The 10,092-nt window shown below is 41.6% G+C and overlaps 1 protein-coding gene across 2 annotated transcripts in view; it reads right to left on the bottom strand.

Annotated features, from left to right (window-relative positions):
- Positions 1-9,856, bottom strand: part of sik3 (SIK family kinase 3) — a 36,415-nt gene extending 26,559 nt beyond the window's left edge. For both annotated transcript variants that reach the window (XM_028572129.1, XM_028572128.1), the window contains exon 1: positions 9,523-9,856. In XM_028572129.1, coding sequence (XP_028427930.1) covers positions 9,523-9,813 — 291 coding nt within the window. In that variant the 5' untranslated portion in view covers positions 9,814-9,856. The remainder of the gene's footprint in view (positions 1-9,522) is intronic.
- Positions 9,857-10,092: the final 236 nt, after the last annotated feature.

A 10,092-nucleotide genomic window follows, 5' to 3' on the forward strand; every position in this document is an offset into this window, starting at 1 on the left:
TAATGAGGCTAATCCTAAACAGAGAATTAGGTCTATGGTGTAACGTCTAGAGAGGGAAGCTGGGGCAAGTGCATCTTGCATGCTCATCTGTGTCTCACACAGTCATGTGATATTATGCATGAGGTTAACCTTCAACAGGTGACACAGATTACAACACCCACAGGGGGTGTAATGCTCAATAATGCTCAACCTATATCAGCATGGAGTTGGCTTCAAAACACAATGCATGCACGCCATGGACAATCTCCTGTTGTGTGCTACATGTGTGAAAAGTAAACTCCGGATTATGTTGGGACCTGATTCAGAATCAGACATTATCCGCAGTTCATATGTAAAAACAGCTATGGCATAATTGCATATTGTATAAACCTTTGTAAAGGTAGTCTTTACAATAGATAACTAGAAGTTGCTTGATATGAAGCTTAAACTGTGGCGTGTGTTTGTATCAAGTCTTCACACTGCAACACACACTCACACGTCAGGCTGAAAGTACAAGATCGGGGATACCCTACAGAGTGTAAAAACTGGACATGACACATGGGTTTTTTTTCTACTTGCAAAGAAAAGCCCACACTTTATGGTGAGTAAATTCTGAGGCATATAAAGACCTGAACATAACCTGTATTTGGCAACTACTTGCATTAGTGCCCAAAGGACTATTGGCTCCCAACTCCCCTCCATCCACAACACATATCATAAACGCTGGACAAACAAAGCCAAAACCATTGTCAAGGATGCCACCCACCCAAACCATGGTCTTTTCACCCTACTTCAATCTGGCAGGCGATACAGGAGCCATCGGCCTCTCGATGGTCATTTTTAATGCAAAATTGTCCTCAAATGTGAAGATTTGCTGCTTTTCTTTGTCATATATCTAGTAAATGAAAAATCTTTGAGGTTTCGATTTGAAAGTCAAAATCAAGACATATTTGAAGACACCACTTCGGGCTGTAAAAAAAAAATATAATTGTAATGACCATTTTTCACTACTTTTTAATATTTCATCAACTTATTATTTGACAAAAATAATTACCTTTAATCAAGCATTAATCAATTAATGTCTACTGTGTCTACTATCAGATATTATGTCATAACAGTCATTAACATTTTAGCTATCCCTCTTAATATCTTTGGAAATTAAGATTTTGGCATTTAAAAGGACTACCTACCTAAACAAACATGTCTGGTTATTTAATCAATTAACAATTTCAACTGATTTTCCAGAACATGCTATATCACAATACATATTGTTATTGGGACATAAAGTAACATATACCTTAATAAAGGATTTCATCCAATTGAGCACACGTTGAGATCTTAAAAACCACATTCGGAGGTGGTTTGAGCTGCACACACATGTCCACATTCTAATAGCAGTGAGAACGGGAATGTGTCCTTAGCCACATTAAGGACTGCCTACTCAACTATGAGCGGAACTACGCAATCGTTTAAAGTATTTCTCGTGTCACAGAAACCACCAAAGATAAACCGAATCACAATTAAAGTGCCCCTGTAATTTTTTTAATGCTTTTATTTTGAAGCGGCAAAATCAGGAAACATTGGGTCTTCATCAGCAGTAACATAACTCCTACAAGCGAACGTGAAACATAAAATAAATATGGAAACTAAATTTCAGCCCACAGAGATTCAGATAGAAGCTACAAACGTACCGAGAGCTGAATGCAGAGACGTTAAAAACGTCTCTCTCTCCTGCAGAGGACCCGCCGCCCGTCATAGACATCCTTGTCGGCACACAGACAGACTGTGGCCAGCGCTTTTTCAAGTCATTGCACGTTTCTAATGTATAATTTATCGGAGAGTAACAACTGACATTTATAAACACATTCACACACAAACTGCCTATATGCAAACTGAAAAAATGTACGTGTTTATTTGCATATAAAGCGGGGAAGTGAGATCCGATCATAAGTGGTCACTCAGGACGCATTTGGAGACACATTCTACAGACGGGTGAAAACACACACACTTAGAGCTGTCCACTTGTGATCCGATCACTCAGAAGTCAGGACGGATGTTAAAACCAGGTCAGAACAGCCTCCAATAATTCAGCAGAATGATTAAAGGGCAGAAAGATAAGTCAAGCAGAAACACAGCATTTGTCATATTATTCACCCAAATCAAATCACATTTGAGTGTGCATGTGTCTGAAACAGATAGGGGATGATGTATGTTAGAGAGCTGTGAGCGTGTGTGTGTGTGTGTCTGAGGGAGTGAATGAAATTGTTACACAGTACATTAGGCCTGTTACCTAACGCTTGCTTCCTGCCTTTCCCCTTCCTCCTGCTCATCGTTCTCTTGCCTAAAAAACACTCAAGAAGAAAGGGGAGAAGACAGGAAAAAAAGAGGAAAGAAGAAAAGGCCTGCTTCCCCACAGACAGACAAGTCAGGACATGCTGCACAGTGCCATCTCCTACCAATCTCGCACACCTTGCTGTGGGCACAACAAGACAGAGGGCTTTTCAAAGTGTTTCTTTACTTGATCCTTAGACAGGTCATACAAGAACACTGACCATACCTCCTTAGTAAAGCTATTACACACAAGTATGCACATATTAAAAACAGACAATGGCAGTTGTGCACTTTCAGTGGCTTATCAAACATGCCAAAACACTTACAAGGAAAAGGTTGGGTTAAAATATCCACTCAAAATAATACATTGGTAGAATACAGGTAGGGCTGCACAATACAAACTAAAATCAAAATCACGATTAATTGCACATTTTACCTTGATAACGATAAATGAACGATAATTTAAAATAATTGTAATTCAAAGACGGACAATGCAATTTTTTATTTGTTTGTAAGAAAGTAAAAAAAAAAAAAAACATACAATCATACATAGGCTATACAATCTCTTTCTGAACTGCTAATTAACTTGTTAGTCCTAACTTTGAACCAGCAAGTTGTGTTTTAAGCTCCCCTTTTTTCTGCTTGTGGTGAGCTACGTGACACATGAAACCATATTGATGAGGACCGGCGAGTTAAATCGGCCGTCTGAGAGTATATCAGGCAGACACACAGCTGACATCCTGCAGGTGGAGGCGCTGGAGACATACACGCCGCGGGACGCTGTGGACTTGTGCCAGTCCCGCAAGCAGCTTCAAGAAAGTGGCTGCATGTGTCCGACACCGCACAAAACATCAACAGCCTACAGCTGTCCGCCGACACGGAGTGCGGAAAGTGTGTCAGAGCCTCCCGGACAGGTGAACTGAGACTCCGTTTCCTGCTTGTCTGTCAATGGTTAATTATTGGTTAACATTTTATTTCATTGTGCTTTCTTTTGGAAGGCTGGCTGCCAAAAATCGCCACTTACTAGCTAATTAATTAGCCTGAGTTAAATGCTAGCTATCAGTAAACAGAAGGTAGTGGCCCCCACATTTGGCGACTGGCGAGTGTTAATTTCGGACCCTGCACAAGCGGTAGAATGTTTTTAAGGAGAAAGTAGGCCTATCAACAGAAATTAATTATCGAAATTATCGAACTGAAGAGAAAAAGCAGCATATTTTGTGGAGATGACTAAAGTAATTATGTGACTGCCAGAACATCCATAAATCCCTTTATTGATGTAGTCTATGACAGATGAATGGAACCACACTTCTGATTACTGGTTAATATAGACCCCTACAATAGAGCTGTCCCTTTGGGGTGGACTTTGGGCTTTTTCACTTTGTAAACCTATAACGTGCACAAAAAAAGATATAAAACACAATAAAGAAAAGAGAAAAAGCATAATATGAGCACTTTAAAGAACAAGAGGCGACTACAGGCCTGATTAATAGCCTTTTAAATTGTTGTGTGAGGCGATCAGATCCATAACTTCAACAGGAAAATAATTATTTCAACAACTTATTTTTGTGTGATACCCAAGAATCCTTGTCTGTATACAATGGACATTTCTTTATTATGCTCTGTAGAGGTCCTACGTCCCATTTCAACATATTTCATCCAATTTGGGCATGTTTTCAAGGACATTTTACTAGAGATGCACCAATTGCAAATTTCTCAGCCAATACCGATTTTCATTTGGCCAAAGTCAATACCGATGTTTGTTGTTTTTTTTGCGTCAGGAAAACATATAAATCTCATTCAAAAAAAAAATTTAACCACCTGCTCGACTCGTCTCTCCTTGCCTTTTTTGGTTTTCCATTATGAAAAAAAGTCCCTGGTACCTGCCAACATGTACTTTTTTTTAGTATCACCCCCGTCGAGGTTCCAAACGAGCTGAGGCAATACCAAAAGGTGACGTGAAAACCTGCAGACTACCGATTGGTCGGAGAAAATCGTCACCAATCAATGCGTCATCATTGCGAGCTAAATATTGATAACATATACACTTTGGCTCGGTGGATGTCGAGCTTAAAGTCATGTTAAAACTATTTTCCATCCTTCTTCCGATTTCCAGCTGCAGCCTGTCACTCCCCCCTGTACTAACGTTACTCGGTACGCAACGTTAGCTCACAATGCCATGTGTTTCTCACTCCTGTAACTTATTGTTCATCAGACGTGACATGAGGAGAGGGAGATTAGCTAACGTTAGCCAACCTATTTATAAAAAATAAAATCACATTTGAATAGTAATTTCAGCATTCGAATAGTATTTTTTTTTTTACTATTCAAATTATATTCGACTTTTGGAATTCGTTCCAACAGCCTTAGTTTATAGTTCATTTTGTGTAACCCAGAGCTTATAGAGAATGTCTGTCCTTGTTGAAAGGTCATGACCAGCAATAAAGTTCATGGAGAGAGTGCACAATGAAATCAACATTTATCAAGAGAGCAGCAAAGTGTGGCCCAACTGCCTCTAGCATAGCCTTTGTGTGTGTATCAAAACTCTTGTTTTGACTTCCACTTCAATAGCTAGCCTTTGTCTAGACAAGATGAACTTTCACTATTACAACATCCAGGTGCAGCACACTAGCTTTCTGCCATCAAAGTACTGTGTGTGACTGCCTCAGTGTTAGCAAGCATTATAGACCCACAGCCTCCATTCTACAAAAATTTACAAAATACATGATAGAAATGAAAGTGTGTATTGGGGAAACAAAGTTTAAACAAATTGCCTGTTGAATGTTTTAGGTTTAACAAAACGACAGAGCGCAAATGAGGCATAGAAAGGGACCATCGCTTTCCCTTCTGAGCTACCAAGTATAAATAACCAGGTCTGCTTCTGTGTGACTGCACTGCAGAATATCATCCAGCTCCATCTAACTACTGAGAGAGTTGTTAGACTATTTTTGACTGGTCAGCATTTGTCATTGGATTGTTATTAAACATAGGCAATAAAACAAGGCACCAAAGCACATTTCATGATATTTCACAGACATGTAAAACTACACTCCTATTCTTCTGATATTCATGAGCAACTGTGGGTGCTGACACCCCTGTGCTAGTTGGTGAAAATTATGAGCTGACTGGTCTGTCTGTGACCACCATCAACAGACAACAAACCTCTCGTTCATTCTGTCAGTCCGTGGTCCACTGTCATTTTGACATCCAGGCAAGCATTAACAGGCTAAAGGCCTCGACACACCAAGCAGACGGCCGAGAACTAGTGGCGACGAAAAGCCGACTATGGCATCGCCTCGTGTCGCCTTTGTCTTGGCCGAACATTTGCACTTGAACCCACCGCAAAGACTAAAGCCAAAGGCCAACTACCACGTACGTTCTGCGCCTACTTGAGAGGAAATAACTCCATGCCAGCAGGCGACATTCAAAAAGAGAAACCGGATCCAAACGTTGATGATACCCACAACTAAACAGCTAGTTAGCCAACGATGTCACGATGTGACAAGAGGGAGGGAATGAAACATTAAGTTGTTACATTTTACTAATTTAGAGGTCGGTTGGCTAGTTAGCGTGGTTCGTCTGCCATCTTATGGACATAATGTGCAAAATAGATATTCCAATCCTCTCGAACCTATGTAATTTTTAGAAGGGACATTCAAAACGTAATTTTTGGCCAGTTTTGACAGCTCTATGTGTATTGGATTGATCAAATGAGATGAAAAATGAGAAGAGCCTTCTGTGTGTCTCTCACAGTTGATCGTTTGCTTTCCTCACTACCGGTTTTCAAGCTGTTCAGCCGACGCCGACAAAAAAGGCAGACAGAAGCCGGCGGTCGCTCACCGTCGGCCCGACTTGGACCAGTGAGCGACGGTCTCCTTGGTGTGTCAGGGCTCAATCTCTCACTAGAATGTTGCTACTGTCTTTGTTTTGCTCTTATAACAGATTGAAGCTGACTCCTTTTGGAGAAAGGCAACAAGATGTCCACCTGTGGTGGACAATCATGTAATGATAACTGGCTATCGGACTCGTCAGTCAGGCGTGCAAGACCCATATCGTTACAGTAACAGGTAGGGCTGCCACCTCTTCGTCGACTAATTGGTCGTTTTGGTCTTAGTCGACTAAGATTTCTTTAGTCGATTAGTCATTTTTTTATGCTTATTCATGCTTAATTACTCATTTCCAAGAAACTTATGAGCACATTTATGGTAAACACAAGATTTAAAGTGGTGCTTTTGCAAGATTAATTGTGGAGGAACTACATTTATATTGTGCTTTTCTAGTCTTAAAAGGTATAGTGGACGATTTTCTTTTTCCGGGTGGATCATCAAGACTATTGGTCCTCCTAGTTGTCAATCATTCTGGTGATACGTTTACGTAAGGCCGTCGTACGTGCACGTCCCTAGCTTTCAGGTGTATATGTGTGGTGAGTTTGAGCTACGGTTTCAGCCATTCATTGAAGCATTGAAGCTTTTGGGAGAATATTTCACACGCTGGCGTGCGCTAAAAGCACAGGTTGGGCTTCCCACTGATGCCTCAGTCGTGAAGTTTCTACTCCACAGGTAAAGTTTGGCATGCTATTTTGAGAAATCCATTTAAAATCACTGCTAGTAAAAGTTGATGTAAGCTATCAGCAATGCTAGCCCTGGCACAAGTCACGCACCGTGCACACACGGTAAACATCTCAATTTGTGAAAAAGTGCAAATCTTCTTTTGGAAAGTAGGCTTGTATGAGCCATGCCGACATCAACTTGTAAACAGTGCACTCTCGTGCACACGTTTAATAGGCGTTCCCTCTCGGGAGCAGGCAGAGTGTTGCGCATGTGCCTTTTTTCAAAAAGTACAGAGGGCGGTTCTTTTCTAAAATTCAGGAAAATCCTCCACTATATCTTTAACCACCTCTCCAAGCGCACAGCTCTGTCAATTAAATCAACTAATCGATTAGTCGACAAAATCATATAAGTATTAGTCGACTAAGGAGTTCTTTAGTCGAGGACAGCCCTAGTAACAGGCAACATCAATGCCTCTATAGACCTTTTTCACGGCAGACATGTTGACATGTCATAGTAGGAAAAGCACAGGTGTATTCAAAACCATTAATGATGGCTGCATTCCACTTAGGAGAGGCCCTGGTATTGTGCATGCTGACTCACTGAAATAGCTTCCTGGGACACTTTATGGAATTGAACCATTGTTAAGGTTGTCAATTTCAGCTTTGCTTTTCTTACTGTGACAAATCAAAAATGTTTGCCGTGAAATAGGTCTATCGCTGCAACAACAAAAGTTTTAAACACTATGAAGGTAAAAAACAAAACACAAGCACTGAACTGCCCAGGATTTTGTGTAACAAAAAGGTGACTGTGTCTTGCAACAACAAAGCAGTCAAAGCATATCTCTTGCTTAGTCTCTTTTTCTGTGAAATAAAGCTGCCTTCAGGTGCGGTTGGAAATGTTGGTTTCCCCGGCTGTCACCGCCGTCAAAGCTTTGAATAGTCGCTGTTGAAAAGCGCGAAGCTCAAAAGATGGTATTCGGTACAGCCCTAATGTCAACAAGGGCATAGAGATAAAGCTGCACATTCAGCTGCCTTGACACACATTTATTTGTGCCATTAGACTTAAAGGCTCTTCCTCAGGTAAAAAAAGAATAAATAACAATAATAATTATTATATATTGCAGGAGCGGTCTGTAAGCGTAGGCCCTATTTTTTGTGAGTGTTCTGTGCATCCATCATAAGGGATGTGCACAGTCATCTTAATAGTCATATCATCAGGACTCAGGAGGAAGGCTTCTCATGTCACCACAATGCACATACGGTCCTGATAGAAAGCCAACAGGCTGTAAATCAAGTGTCCTTTAGCAGAAGTCTCACTGATGCTGCTGTTATCACATGCAACCAGGGCTTTCTGATTTATTTGTTTTGGCCCTTTTGGACTTACACTACCATGCAAGCCAAGAAGACATAGCCAGCATACTGTAACTGGAGTGACAACAGATGGCTCACAGGGAAATACAGCCATGAAACATTAAGGCACCTGATCCAATAGGTCAGCAGAAAAGAAAAACCCTACTTGGAATATTTGAGCGATCCCTTCCACTTGGAATGCCCCAAATTTCCCCAAACTAAAAAAAAGGTCCAAACCTACTGTTTGACACAAACCCTAGCAGAGCATTTTTTTTTTAAAGCCTGTGTACAATGTGTCATGATCAGAGTTATAGATTTGAAGTACAGGACTCATCAAAAAACAATGTTTTGCATTAATATATTGTGTTGATAACAGTGTCTGCAGGTTAGTGTGTCAATCATCCAGTATACTTCTAACTGGCGCCCACTCTATGCAAAAGCATTTACGTACACTCAGTGTGTGGTGGCAGTTTTGAAACCACAAATTTTGCCATGTCAATGTTTTCTTGTCCGGGAATTTTCATAAAATGTCACCTAGCTATAAAATGGGATATCTAAATACCACAAAAACTGGTTCACAAAGCTGGAATACAGTTTTTTATAAACTGGTATAGTTAGCTACAGTACGACAAAATTGGTATATTATAAATACGTAAGAAACTTTCTAACGCGAAATGATGAAAGCAAAGTGTCAAACTAGCTAACGTTAAATTAAAAAGCTATAGTCGCTCTCTGCATCTGCCAAACCGTTTTGAGTGGTACTTTTACGTTGAATTTCACAAACAGCTATAATACGTTACTTCGACAACCTAACCTTACGCCTAATAACTTTGAAAGTTCGTTGTTAATTTAAAGTTATCCAGCAGAGTGCTGCAAACTTGTAACATTGTTGTTGGTATGTCTTAAAGATACATCTAGCCGAACAGCTAATTAGCTAGTAGCTAACGTTAAGCTATCTTCTATAGTTGGAGAATTCTGTCTCCTCTTTTTCATCTTCGTCAAAACCCTTCTCTCCGTCCTCTGCGCTTTGTCACATATTAACCTCAGGCGTTTATATATTTCCTCAAAAACAATACTAGCTAATAAGTGAAAACAGATGTATCTTGTATCCAGTGGTTAACGTTAGAGGTGATGCCCCGTCTCGAATGGACCCCCACCAACACCAAGCAGCGGTGTCACCAAAGCGGGCTGGCCGTTGTGCCGTAAGAGCCTGAAGGCCCCAGCGTCATCCCGAGTACATGGTTGAAAAGGCTTGAAATAAAACAATGACAAGTTGTTCTTGTTCACTTCTAATGCTCGGACATCACTCGTCTTACCTTTGCTTTGGTAATGATGTGTGTGGCTAGTTTAACAACCGCGAAATTCCCCTTGCCGATAGTCCGCTCGATTTCGTAGTGGCCCACTCGGGCTGGGGGGGGCCTGGTGACTGAAGTGTGACCAGGGTTGGTGATGCACCCAGCGGCCGTGCTGGTACGACCGGAGTGGGTGATCCCCGAGGATGGCTGGGCTCGGTTCTGGGAGCCCATGCCTGCGTGGGTCGGTCGGGCAGAGTGCGTAATCCCGGCCGCAGCGGACCCAGCAGCACCTCCGCTTGACACGGCCGCCATCTTCTCGCCTCTCTGCGGGAACAACAAGCAGCCTTGCGCAGCGCGCATCACGGGCACGCCCCCGCCCTGCGTCATTTTACGTGAAACGCTCCTCCGCAGCGCCCTCTCTAGGTTGTAACCATGGTAACGATCAGCGTAACAAATGACTTCATCCCATCCACAGAAACGTATTTTGGTTGCCTTGGCGACAAAGGAGTGCGCATTATCACTCTGGTTCCCATGATTCAGTAATTCTTTGCAAACTGCTGTCCTGCTGCACTATGTATGATCAGTCGCCAA

Source organism: Perca flavescens, chromosome 3 (assembly GCF_004354835.1).
Source record: "Perca flavescens isolate YP-PL-M2 chromosome 3, PFLA_1.0, whole genome shotgun sequence".
Lineage (NCBI taxonomy): Eukaryota > Metazoa > Chordata > Actinopteri > Perciformes > Percidae > Perca > Perca flavescens.